The sequence below is a fragment of the Ovis aries genome, chromosome 4 (assembly GCF_016772045.2).
Source record: "Ovis aries strain OAR_USU_Benz2616 breed Rambouillet chromosome 4, ARS-UI_Ramb_v3.0, whole genome shotgun sequence".
NCBI lineage: Eukaryota > Metazoa > Chordata > Mammalia > Artiodactyla > Bovidae > Ovis > Ovis aries.
Window position 1 is genome coordinate 78220356 of NC_056057.1, and position 13282 is coordinate 78233637.

General features: G+C 48.7%; 1 protein-coding gene across 23 annotated transcripts in view; it reads right to left on the bottom strand.

Moving 5' to 3' along the window:
* CCM2 (CCM2 scaffold protein) overlaps positions 1-13282 on the bottom strand; it is a 52363-nt gene that overhangs the window by 3571 nt on the left and 35510 nt on the right. For 22 of the 23 annotated variants that reach the window (XM_060415074.1, XM_060415073.1, XM_060415070.1 and 19 more), the window contains 4 exons: positions 6185-6268; positions 5522-5705; positions 1535-1671; positions 573-708 (listed from right to left, as the gene is read on the bottom strand). In XM_060415074.1, coding sequence (XP_060271057.1) covers positions 573-708; positions 1535-1671; positions 5522-5705; positions 6185-6268 — 541 coding nt within the window. The remainder of the gene's footprint in view (positions 1-572; positions 709-1534; positions 1672-5521; positions 5706-6184; positions 6269-13282) is intronic. The other variant, XM_027968701.3, reaches the window with a different exon arrangement.

Sequence of the window (13282 nt, forward strand, 5' to 3'; positions counted from 1 at the left end):
CTGGAGGCCACCGCTGAGCTGTCTCCAATATCTTTTTTCCTGTTCCCCTGACTGACAGAAGCCACAGATCCTCAATAAACTATTTCTTTGAAAAGTAGATGCTCCTAGTGTTTAGAAGACTGAGCTTCTGTGGGCTATGTGTAAACGAAGCGTGCTGTGAGCTTACAATTCCCAGAAACCCTGCTCGGACTCTGCCAGGCCCCCTGCACTGCCTTTGGGCTCTGTGCTCTCCCTGCTGCCAGCCCCACCCTGCCCTGGGCAGCCTGCGCCTGGGAAAGGGCCCCACACCCACGGTGCAGGGAGCCCCTCCCAGCCCTCACTTGTAGGTTTGGTACAGTGACTTTAGCCACCAGTGGTTCCAGAGTAAGTGTTCTTGGCCCCCAGAGTTATGCAGGAAGCCACCAGGGGGCCTAAAGGAGGGAGTGGGGAGAACACGTGAACAGTGACGTCTGGGAACGAAGGGTATTGACTCAAACTCCGCCCTGGACAGTGGCCACCTAGGTGCTATTCTGGCAGGAGCTCGCAGCAGAGCCCTGGTGGGAAGGGGAGAGGGAGCTCAGCTGCTCACGTACCACTGTGAAGGGACAGGTGGTGGGTGGGTGTCGAGGCCCCATCAAATATGGCTCTGTCCAGGAAGTCAATGGTGGACTCTGTGTACACGATCTGGAAGACCTGGCCAAGCAGGGAGCACAGCTCTTCCGCGGCGACCTGCCAATTGAGGACAAGGCTGAGCCTTCCAGGCAGCTTCCTGGGCATCCGACACTCAGATGCAGAACACACACCTAGAATCAGGGCCCACTGTCTCCCACTGCCCCCTAGGGCCACAAGGATGCCAGCCCACACCCAGGAGGCTCTCTGGACCCGCAGAAATGTCACCTCTGGCCCTCCTGCTCCACTGCTCTTCCACCCACAGCCATCTCAGCACCCGTGCCAGCCTCAGGAAAAGGGCAGAGAGCGGACAGCACCTGAGCCAGCTCACATGGACAGCATTCCCAACACTGCACACCCCTTCACACGTGTGCTGTCAACGCGGGTCCCATCTGGGGAGGCTCTTCCCCCGAGACGGGGCAATATCTGGCGGAGCTCCCAGTGGGGACAAGCCAAGGAGGCGGCCCCAGAAGGAAGAACTACTCAGGTGGAAGGCGGGCAAAGATGAGGAGGAGGGATACTGATCAGCGGCTGCCAAGACCACCATCCGGGTTTTGGTCTTACTAAAGGCGTCAAAATTAAACAGAAGGGTATCAAGGAGCTCCCTGAGGCTGGCAGCACTGTGGTGGGCCTCAAGCCACACCCCCAGAGTCTTCCCCAATGGCACAGCTTGGTGTGAAAACAACAGCCCCCACACGGGGGAGGGAAAGGGGTGCCAACCAAGAGAAGAAGGAAAAAGCATGGAGATAATCAGACTGGGACTCAGTGGGACCTGGGCAGGCCTAAGGCTGCAATGGGTGGAGCCTGGTCAAGCTATTGATGGGGCTGAGTCAGGATATGGGTGGGGATGGGCAGAGCCTGGGTCCCAGGTGCCAACCCTGCTCACCTTGCTCTCCGCGGCCAGGATCACCAGGCAGCATGCCTCCACAGGCCCCACTCCACTCTCCGACAGGGAGCCTGTGGTAAGGCCTCGGGAACTTTCTGCACACAAACTCTGGCTGGGGGAGATGCCGGGGTCCTGGGCTGGGAAGTCAACACCATGACAGGTTAGGGCCCATGTGGGAGCTCAATGGCAGGCTCTGGGCAGCCCCTACCTGACTCAGGTGGGGACAGACCGAGCCAGGCAAGCCCTCGCCCTCATCTTCCCTTCACAAGAGCACCCTTCCCTGCCACTGCCCACTCAAAACCACCACCTTAACATGACCTTCCAGCTTCTCTGCCAAAGACAGAGTGAATACCTCAGACGAAAACTGCGAACATTTAGCTGCTTCTGATGTACACAAAAGAAGGTATTCACAGAGTTCTAGTGACAGGCTTAAGACACAATACTGACAGGAGATGAGGAAACTGAGGCAGAGGGGGCAGAGGGCTGGGTCCGAGGGTGCATGAGGGGCACAGCCCAGGTGGGGATCTAGCCACGAGAGCACCCGCCTGTTCGTTAGCACTACACGCTGCCTCCTCACACACAAGGTCTCGTAGGATGTGAGGGAGATTCCTGAGGCAGGAAGTGGGGGCTGTGGCCCAGGGAAGCTTCTGCAGGAACAGTGATCCAGGCACATCCACTGAGACACACCCGGGAGCAGGCAGTGCCAGGGAAGGCTGGAGCTCCCCTGATGCTGGGATATCTCAGGGCAAACCCAGCCCAGCAGGAAGACCACCCATAGCTCAGACAGTGCTGAGAGACAGGACCACAGCTAGGAATAGCCAGACTCTGAGTGTATGGGCTGGCAAAGACCAGGGCTCTGCAGGGCAAGGCTGGTGGCACCCCATGTGGAGGCTGAGCCCCAAGAATCTCACTGTTAGAACCTGACTGTACCATCCCACAGCCATGGGCCACAGGCGCTGAGCTGCGCCCCAAACGAAAAGCACCCAGAGGGTCTGAGAATCAAGACAAAGAGTACGGTGAGACTGCTCACTAGTGGCTGCTACACTGGCCAGGCTGGCAAGGCGCTCGAGGACATTTTAAACAGCTCGATGGCTCACAGCCGTGGCTGCTCCCAAGGAAGCAGGTGTGAGGCTCTAAAGCCACGCACAGCGAGCCTGCTTCCAATCGCCCAGCAGCATCCATCCCCAGCCCCACAGGCTGTCCCCACAGGCCCCGGTTCAGATCCACTGCCCACTTTCCTATGTCCACAGAAACATCCCTTAATGAGACATCTCCACAAGCCACGCTTGCCACACAGAGCCTCCTGCAGCCAGACCTGACCCTGACCCCCGATACCACATTGTCCCCAGTGCCAGCACAGCCCAGGCCAGGGGAGGCATAAAAGACAGGCCCCTATGTAGGAGGCACTTAGTGTTAGCTACTGCTGCCAGTGCCAGTGCTGAGGACAGCCATGTGCATCACCTCACACATAGCCACTCGCTGTGACAGGTGCCTCTGAGAGACCGGGAGGCCCCCGGGGCTCGTGACTTCCCTCAGGAAGAGCCGCTAGAACGAGGCAGCCCTCCAGAACACAGAATGGAATTCACTCTCCTTTCAACTGGAAAGCTCTCAAAGCCCTGGGGGGGTCCTGGTTTTCATCTCTTTTTGGAAAGCTTCTCCTGTGGTGCTCATTCTGTCTCTTAGAAAATCAGTTACTCATTTTCCAGAAAATGTGTTCTACAATTAACACTGAGAAATGTTCTGGACACAAAAAACCCAGGGGTTAGCTCGCCTCCCACCAGCCCTAAGGCCTGCGGCCCCCAGCCAGAAGCACTCGCCTCACTGCTTGGTCCCCAGGGAGGCCCCATACCACGGGCCACCTGCAGGGACAGTCTCCATGCAGGGAAGAGCAGTCACCACGGCGCTGGGCAGCACTGGTGAAAGCAATTACACAGTACCTCGACCAACCAGCCACCACCTAACAACCGGGGGCCCTGCCAAGTCACCCAACCCACCTGCCGGCAAAGGTGGAAGGAAACAGGATCCTCCTTACAGGCTTCTTGTGGAGACTAAACAAGATCATTCATGCCACATGCTTCCTACTAGTTTGAGCCACATTAAATTGCATTTTTTTTTTTAGATTAAAATGGTTAAAAGTTGGCAGCTTTGTGTTATTCAAAATAATGCCTGTCATTAACAGACACTTGCTTCTTGGAAGAATAGCTATGTCAAACCCAGACAGTGTTTTAAAAAGTAGAGACACCACTTTGACGACAAAGGCCTGTATAGTCAAAACTATGGTTTCTCCAGTAGTCATGTATGGATGTGAGAGTTGGACCATAAAGAAGGCTGAATGCCGAAGAATTGACACTTTTGAACTGTAGTGTTGGAGGAGACTCTTGAGAGTCCCTTGGACTGCAAGGAGATCAAACAACTCAATCCTAAAGGAAATCAGTCCTGAATATTCATTGGAAGGACTGGTGCTGAAGGTGAAGCTCCGATACTTTAGTCACCTGATGTGAAGTGCTGACTCATTGGAAAAGACAGTGATGGTGGGAAAAATGGAAGGCAAGAGGAGAAGGAGCGACCGAGGATGAGATGATTGAATGGCATCACTGAGTCAATGGACTTGAGTTTGAGGAAACTCAGGGAGATAGTGATGGACAGAGAGGCCTGGCATGCTGCAGTTCATGTGGCTGCAGAGTCAGACACGACTTAGCGACTGAGCAACAACAACACTACTGAACACAACGAAGGGGAATGAAGAATAAGCAGAGCACAGAGGGGACCGCACTCAAGTGCAGTATTACAGGAGTGTGTACGTGCATGTGTGCGTGTGTGAACAAGTGAGCATTTGTGAGTGTGTGTGGGGCCCGAGCGCGTGAGTGCATGTGAATGAGTGTGTGTGGAAGGGGGCGACAAGTATGTGCAGTGAGTATGTGTGGTGTGTGTGTGACTGTGGGGGACACTAAGCCACAGCCATACAAAGTCAAGGGGCTCTGACGCACTCCAGATCTTCAAACTCCAAACTCTTCCCATTACCTGTGCAGGGGGCCTGCTGCATCCCCACCAGATTCACGGGCCCTTTAATATGAACTTCCTTGATGCTCAAGGGGTCAGTAATGAAAAACCTCCTTGAGGCCCAGGCTCTTCCAAGCCCTCAGATCCCTGTGGACTACCAACCTCAAGCAGAAATACAACTTTCCTTTTGCACTGGCCAAAGCAGTGTGTGGCCCAGGCCGATCCAGCTGGCCACCCTCACACACCACCACCAGCCCCCTGGAAATGCACGACTCCAGGGTGCAACCCAGCCACTGCCAGTGCCTAAAGGAGCCCAGGGATGGCGTCCATGCTACAGGAACAACCTGAGAACCCACCCGGGAAGGGAATGGCATGAGTGAACTGTGACTTCTCTCCTCACTTCTCAAGGACTTATGCCAGGGCAGAGGTTCTAGACCCTGACAGAAAGCTTGTCGGGAAGTGCCAAGTAAGGCGGTACTGTATCCTCATCAGGCGAGGGGAGTGGCCTGGGTGACGGGGACTGAGGGCTCTCAGGTTCTCCTACAAGGACAAGCTCAGAGAGTCTCACAGACCAAGAGCTCCTGGCTGGTCTGGTCTCCTCCCTGCACCGCCAGCACTGGGAAGGCTGTGTGGCCAAAGCAGGGCCTGAAGGTTGATTAGGCTGAGCTAAGGCCCCACTCTCAGCCTCTGGAGCCACCTGCGCCCACGATGTCTACCAGGCCTGGGTGCCAGAGGCCACTCCAGCATCCCCAAAGGGGGCTGCACTGAGTGACAGTGGCTGAGCTCAGGGCCCAGAGACCACAGGCTCCTGGGTCACTGCCCTTCTCTGGAGAGAGAGCTAGTTCCCAGGCACAGCAAGCAGCAGTTGGCTGACCCAACACTGTAGAAACTTGTCTCCAGAATGCCATGAAATCTACAAAGCACGCCTCAGGACAGAGGCGGCGGCTGCTTCTGGCAAGGACCCTCCTGACCCCATCCCGGTCATACCTGTCTTCAGGACCACCAGGTGTGAGGCGTCATCTCGCACGTAGGACACGGCGGCAATGTCATGGATGGGGACCCTGAGGATGGTGTCCTCCCCGTCCCTCCAGGCCAGCTTGACGTTGTAGGCAGACAGACTGATCACAGCGTCATGCTCCTGGGTCAGGTGTCCGGGGAGCTGGTGGGCTCTCTGGAAGGAACCACACTGCATCAGAAACACAGGGCCACGGGCTCCCCCGGGACCCTGCACCATGCGTGGCACACGCAACCCACACAGCCAGCGCTGACAAGCAAGGTGCCACTCCCATGCTTGCTCCCGCAACACTGCTGTGTTCAAACCACATGGAGACTTCTTCTTAGATTCAGACCTATGGGGTGTGGTTTGGATATCTTAAAAACATGAATTTTGAAAACAGTCCAAAACCATGAAGATCAAGCCTGGAGAATAAAAGTTAATGTGCAGACTGAGGAAAAATAAGGCCAGGGGCCAAGTGCACCCTTAATGTCATAGGACTGGGTCACCCCTCATGGCCATAAAGGCCCAGGGTCAGAGGGCCAAGAGTTGGTGTCAGAAAACAAGGGTCAGAAGTCAGGGTTAGGAGATGGAGCAGGCTGAGGGTCAGAGGTCAGGGATTGGGGTAGAGCAGGCTAACAGGCAGATGGGGTTACCTTTGCATTGTCTATGAAATGCAGGATTTCGGTCCTACTGGAAGGATTCAGGTATCCTGGTATGGACGTTAACTGACCTAAATACTGAAAGAAAGTGGAGAGAGGAAGTGCCATGAGTAAGGGAAGATGAGCCAACACCATCAAGGGCCATAACACATCGCGAAAGCCTTGTATATTCCCACCACAGGCTGGTTGGCCGCCGTCCCAGCTCACAGTGGTGGTCTCCTCTAGGCAGCATGCTCCAAATTTTTAGTAAACTCTACTGGCTGAGGAGGACACTCCCACACTTCCCACTACACAGCATCAACGTCCTGCAAAGGACACCGCAAAACTAGTCTGGTGGAATTTGTATTATAAAAAGGCAGGTAAGAGAATTCCCTGGCAATCCAGTGGTTAGGACTATGGGCTTCCACTGCACGGGCCCTGGTTCAATCCTACAAGCCACATGGTGCAGCCAAAAGATAAAAAAATAAAAGGATAAGACAAGGATGGCTTGTGTTTCCGGATCACCGTTGGAAATTGAAAACAATAGCTCTGAACAATCTGCTAAAAAGGAAACATACTAAATCATAAAGGGCCAGGCAGCTGAGCGATGAGCACAGAGAAAGAAGTGACAGGAAGCCATGAAGCACTTGGCTAACAAACCTCAATGACAAGGGTCTTGAGTGTGGCACGGACACAGTGCGAGCTGTGTTCACATCACCACCAATTACCACAGGTGTTAAATGTGCTTTAATGGGTTATACGGATTCCTTTCCAAGAATAAATCTCTTACACTCAACATTTCTGATCCTCTAACTCTAATTTTTAAGGTTGCTGTTAACAGGATGACAATGGGCTTTGTGTATCTGGTTCCACAGGTAAAGTCGTCACTACTGTTCTCACAAGAAAAGAGCTAACAAATGAACATGTCTTCTCAGATCCATCAAAGAATGAGGTCACAAATTGCTTCCCCCAAAACTGGAGAGAGCAACAGGGGACAGAGAATCACAGCCCCCAGGGAGAAGCTGCAGGAGCCAGGTGGGCAGGTGCATTGGAAGGGGGCTGATCAAGGGCTGGACGTGGGCATGGACGAGCTTAAGACAAAACTCTGGGGCCAGTCATACAGGGTCCCAGGCTTACTTGAGCTCTACCTCCAGGAGGCCCCCCTAGCCAGGATTCTCAGAAGTTGTCTTCAGCTTCTGGTGGGGCGGGGGGAAGAAACCACTTCCAACTATGACCGGTACTTTGCTCTCTTCAACAAGGGCCTTTTTTCAAGGAAAATTATTTGATCAGGGCCCGAGCCACCTGGGGAAAGGTAAACACTAACTCCAGCCCCCCAGCAGTTCTGTCCCTAAATAAGACGTGCGTGTGACAGCCACAGCCCAGGGGCACACGCTCACTGGACAACAGAGACCAACTCATCAGAGGGCTAGTGGACTCCCCTCCCCAGCAGCCCCACTGCATCCACGGGCGCCTGCACAATGGGAGATGACATGCATCGGACCCTTTTAACAGCACACAGCTGCAGCCAACAGTAAACACAGCCTGATTCCTGGCCGCATAAACACACAGCCTCACCTCTTTACCTCAGCTCCTCTCATCTGAATCACCACACCCAGCTTTCAACAAAAAATTACAAGGCATGCTAAGGCAAAAAAACACTGAACAGACAGGGCAAGCATCAGAGTCAGACTCAGACACAGCAGAGGTTTTGGACTGATCAGACCAAGAATTTAAAATATCTATGATTAACAATTCCAGTGTTCTTGCCTGGAGAATTCTATGGACAGAGAAGCGTGGTGGGTTACAGTCCATGGGGTCGCAAAGAGTCGGACACAACTGAGTGACTAATACTTAATTACTTAGCCTGGTGGCTCAGATGGTAACAAATCTGCCTGCAATGCGGAAGACTTCCCTGGATCGGGAAGATTCCCTGGAGAAGAGAATGGCAACCCACTCCAATATTCTTTCCTGGAGAATTTCATGGACAGAGGAGCTTGGCAGGCTACAGACCATGAGGTTGCAAAGAGTCAGACACAACCGAGCAACTAATACTTTCACAATTAATATGCTAAGGGCTATAATTAAGTGAACATCATCCAAGAGCTGATGGGCAATGTAAGCAAAGAGATGGAAATTCTAAAAAAATCGAGGGGAAATGTTAAAAACCAAAAACATTACAACAGAAATGAAAAATGCTTTTGATGGGTTTATCAGCAGATGGACACAGACAAGAGAAAAATCAATGAGCTCAGAGATATGTCAGTAAAAACTCTCAAAACTGAAAAGGAAATGGGGGGGAGGGGAAACAAACAAAAAAGGAACAGAGTATTCAAAAATAGAAAACTACAAAAGGTATAATAAGTGTGCAATGGGACTTCCAGAAATAGGAGAGGAAAACAACACAGGAAGGGACTTCCCTGGTGGTCCAGTGGTTAGGACTCTGCACTTCTACTGTTGGAGGGCCCAGGTTTGATCCCTGATTGAGGACCTAAGATCCCACAAGTTGCATGGCACGGCTAAAAAAGAAAGAAACACAAGAAATACCTGAAGTAATAATGGTTGAGAATTTCCTCAACACCAAAACCACAGACCCAGTAAGCTCAGAGGACATCAAGCAGGATAAATAGCAAAATGAAAAACAAAACCAAAAAACTGCACCTAGGCATATCATATTCAAACTGAAAAAAAAAAAAAAAATCAAAGAGAAAACCCTGAAGCCACAGGAAAATAGCAAATAGCACCTTACCTACAAAGAAGCAAGAATAATAATATAGCAACAACTGTATCAAACTTGTGCTCAGAAACCATGCAAGCAAGGGAAGAGTGAGATACTAAAGCACTGAAAGAAAAACCCACCAACCTACACTTCTGTATCTGGTGAAACTTCAAAAGCAAAGGAGGAATCAAGATTTTTCTCAGACAAACAAAAATTGGGGGATTTCATGATTACTTGGCAGGAAATGAGAACTTATTTGGAGAAAAGGGAAATTATTTGGTCAGCAACTGATCTATTTCAAGGAAAAAAACGTAAGAGAAGAAATACACAAAGGTAAAATAATACCTTCTACTTTTCTTATTGTATTGTATTGACCTAAGAAATAACAGTTTGTTCAAAACAAAGATCATAAGATGTATTCAATAATTATAGCTTAGGGAAAAGTGAAATGAATGGCAGCACATTATATGGGACAGAGGGAGGAACTGGGAATATTTGGTTTTGAGGTATCTGCACCACCTGTGAAGCACGGTAATGTTATTTGTAACTGGATTTAAATTAGATATAAATGTATTCTGCAAACCCCTGGGCAACCACTAAAAGTATTCATAAAGAAGTAAAACTGATATGTTAAGATAGGAGAAACTATAGAATCATACAAAATGCTCAAATAAAACCATATAAAGGGGACTTCCCTGGTTGTGCAGTGGACAGAAATTTGCCTGCCAATGCAGGGGACATGGGTTCAATCCCTGGTCTGGGAAGATTCCACATGCCGCAAAGCAACTAAGCCCATGTGCCACAACTGCTGAGCCTGCACTCTAAGGCCCAGGAGCTGCAACTACTAAAGCCTGTGCACTGCAGCTACTGACGCCTGCATGCCCTAGACAGAGCCTGTGCTGCACAGCAAGAGAGGCCACTGCAGTGCAAAGCAGAGCCCTGCCATGAAGAGCAGCCCTGCTCACTGCAACTAGAGAAAAGTGGAGTGCACTTGCTCAGGCGTGTCTGACTCTTTGCGACCGCATGGACTGTGGCCCACCGGGCTCCTCCATCCACGGAATTTTCTAGGCAAGAGTACTGGAGTGGGTTGCCATTTCCTTCTCCAGGGGATCTTCCCAACCTAGGGATCAAACCTGTGTCTCCTGCATTGCAGGCAGATGCTTTACCATCTGAGTTACCAGGGAATCCCTCCACAAAGCAATGAAGCAGAGAAAGCCTGCACAAAGCAACAAAGACCTAGTGCAACCAGGGGAAAAAAAAAAAAAGGTGGAAGATCAAATAAAAAGCAAGAACAACAAACAGGAAACAATTACAAATATGGTAAATATTAATCCACTGATATCAACAATCACTTTAAGTGTGAACTGTCTGAATATACCAATTAAAAAACAAAAACTGTCAGATTGGAAAAAAATTCAAAACACAACTATCTTTTGTCTATAAGAAACCCACTTTAAAGACAGGTGTTAAATAAATACATAAAATAAAAATGAAGTCATTTCACTAAGACATAACAATCCTTAATGTATATGCACCTAATAACAGAGCTTAAAATTCACATGAGGCGAAAACTGAGAACTATGGGGAGAAACAGATGAATCAACTAATACAATCAAAGACTTCAACATCCACCTCCTCTCACAAATGGACAGATCCAGCAGGCAGAAAATGATTAAGGATGAAGGTGAACTCAACCTTCTCAATCAACTGGATATAACTAACATCAACAGTCTACTTCATCCAACAACATCATTCAAAAGAATACACATTCATTTCCAGTTTACATGAACTTTCACCAAGATGGAACACATTCTGGGCCATAAAACACACCTAAATAAATTTAAGAGAATAGAAACCATATAAAGTATGTTCTCAGATCCCAGTGGAATTCCTCGAAAGACACAATCTACCAAAACTCACACAAGAAGAAATGGATAATGTGAATAGGTATGAGTTATTAAAGAAACTGAATCAATAATAACTTCTAAAACAGAAAATATCAGGCCCAGACAGGTTCCCTGGTGAAGTCAACTTAATATTTAAGGAAGAAATTATACCAAGTCTCTATACTCTTCCAGAAAATGAAAACAGAGAAAATACTCCCTAGCCCATTCTATGAGGCAGCATTACCTTAGTACCAAAACCAAAGATACTGTAAGAAAGGAAAGATAAATATTTCTCATAAAGAGATTAAAAAAATCCTCAATAAAATATTGGCAAATCCAATCCAATGTTTAAAAAGAGTTATACACCAAAAGCAAGTGGTATTTATCCCAGGTATGCAAAGTTGACTCTACATTCAAAATCATTTAATGTGATCACATTAACAGGCTGAAGAAGAAAAATCATAATATCAAATAAATGCAGAAAAAGCATCTGATGACATCTAATATTCATTCATAACAAAAACTCAGCAAACTAGAAACAGAGGGGAATTTCCTCAACCTGATAAAGAGCATGTACAAAATCCCCACAGCTAATATCAATGCTTAATGATAAGCAGTTCTAAGATGGCTTACGATCAGAACAAGCAAACAATGTCCCCTTTCACCACTGCTTTCCAATACTGGAAGTCATAGCTAATGGAATAGGACAAGAGAAGGAAATAAAAGGTATAGATTGGGAGGAAAGAAATCAAACTTTGCTTGCAGATGCCTCTCTAACGGGGAACCAAGCAGGCAGGTCACTCTGGGGATTATCAAATCCAAGGAAGGTAAACACAGAAGCTTGAGTCAGTTCACCAACTGCTGTGCCTGGCAACCACCTGCCCACGCAAAGACGAAAACTGGCACAGAGAGGAGAGGAACTAGCAGAAGCTCACACAGGGCACAGGGGCAGATATAGGCTGCATCTAAGCACAGTCAGTTCCACTAAACTTCAGAAAAGCTGCTTCCAAAAGCTGTTCAGTGAGTTCTGGGGAACTCCATAAGGAAATGAATACTTATTCTGAAAAGTTTTAGAGTTTATCCTTTCTAAGGTGGGGGTGAGGGACAGAAAATAAAACTAAACTGTGTATTGGGGCTTCCCTGGTAGTTCAGTTGGTAAAGAATCTGCCTGCAGTGCCAGAGACCTCGGTTCGATTCCTGGGTCGGGACAATCCGCTGGAGAAGCGATAGGCTACCCACTCCAGTATTCTTGGGATTCCCTTGTGGCTCAGTTGGTAAAGAATCCACCTGCAATGCGGGAGACCTGGGTTTGATCCCTGGGTTGGGAAGATCCCTTGGAGAAGGGAAAGGCTACCCACTCCAGTATTCTGACCTGGAGAATTCCACGGACTATACAGTCCATGGAGTCACAAAGAGTCAGACACGACTGAGCGACCTTCACCTCACTTCATTTCAAACTGTGTATTTATTTCCACACTCTACAGGGCTGAGAATCCACTCCTCTGACAGAGCAGTTCAGAAATAAATAAGCAGCACATCTAATTACTGGCTCATACTTAGCTGTCACAGATGAACATTCCAGAACGTTTCTACAGATGTACAGTTAGCAGAGGTCTTTCCATCCTCTTCTTACGTGCTCATGTAAACCACATGCAGACCCTTGCATATCTATCCTCACATTTCCTGATTTCAAGTCTTACTACAAAGCCACAATAACCAGTAGTGTGGAACTGGCATACAGACAGACATACAGAGCAATGAAATAGAACAGAGAGTCAGAAATAAACCTTCACACACAGTATCAGTTGATCTCTGACACAGGTACCAAGACCATTCAGTAGGAAAAGGACAATCTTTTCAACAAATGGTACTGAGGAAACAACATTCCACACACGAAGAATAAAGTTGGGCCCTCAACTAACACCATATACAAAAATTAACTCAAATGGATCAGACACCTGAATTTAAGACCTGAAACTCTAAGACTCTTAGAAGAAAACATAAAGAAAAGCACAGCTTCACGGCATCGGATGTGTCAATGATTTATTGGCTATGATACCAAAAGCACAGGCAGTAACAAAACGTGGAAACACCTCAATTCTTGACAGAAGAATGGATAAACCAAATGTGTTATAAACAATGGGATATCACTCATTGTTAAAAAGGAAATTCTGACACATGCTACAACATGGATAAGTTCAGTCACTCAGTCGTGCCTGACTCTTTGCAACCCCATGAACCGCAGCATGCCAGGCCTTCCTGTCTATCACCAATGCCCGGAGTTTACCCAAACTCATGTCCATTGAGTCGGTGATGCCATCCAACCATCTCATCCTCTGTCCTCCCCTTCTCCTCCTGCCCTCAATCTTTCCCAGCATCAGGGTCTTTTCAAATGAGTCAGCTCTTTGCATCAGGTGGACAAAGTATTGGAGTTTCAGCTTCAACATCAGTCCTTCCAACAGGGCAGATAAACCCAGGCACAAGAAGGCAAACACTACATGATTCCACTTA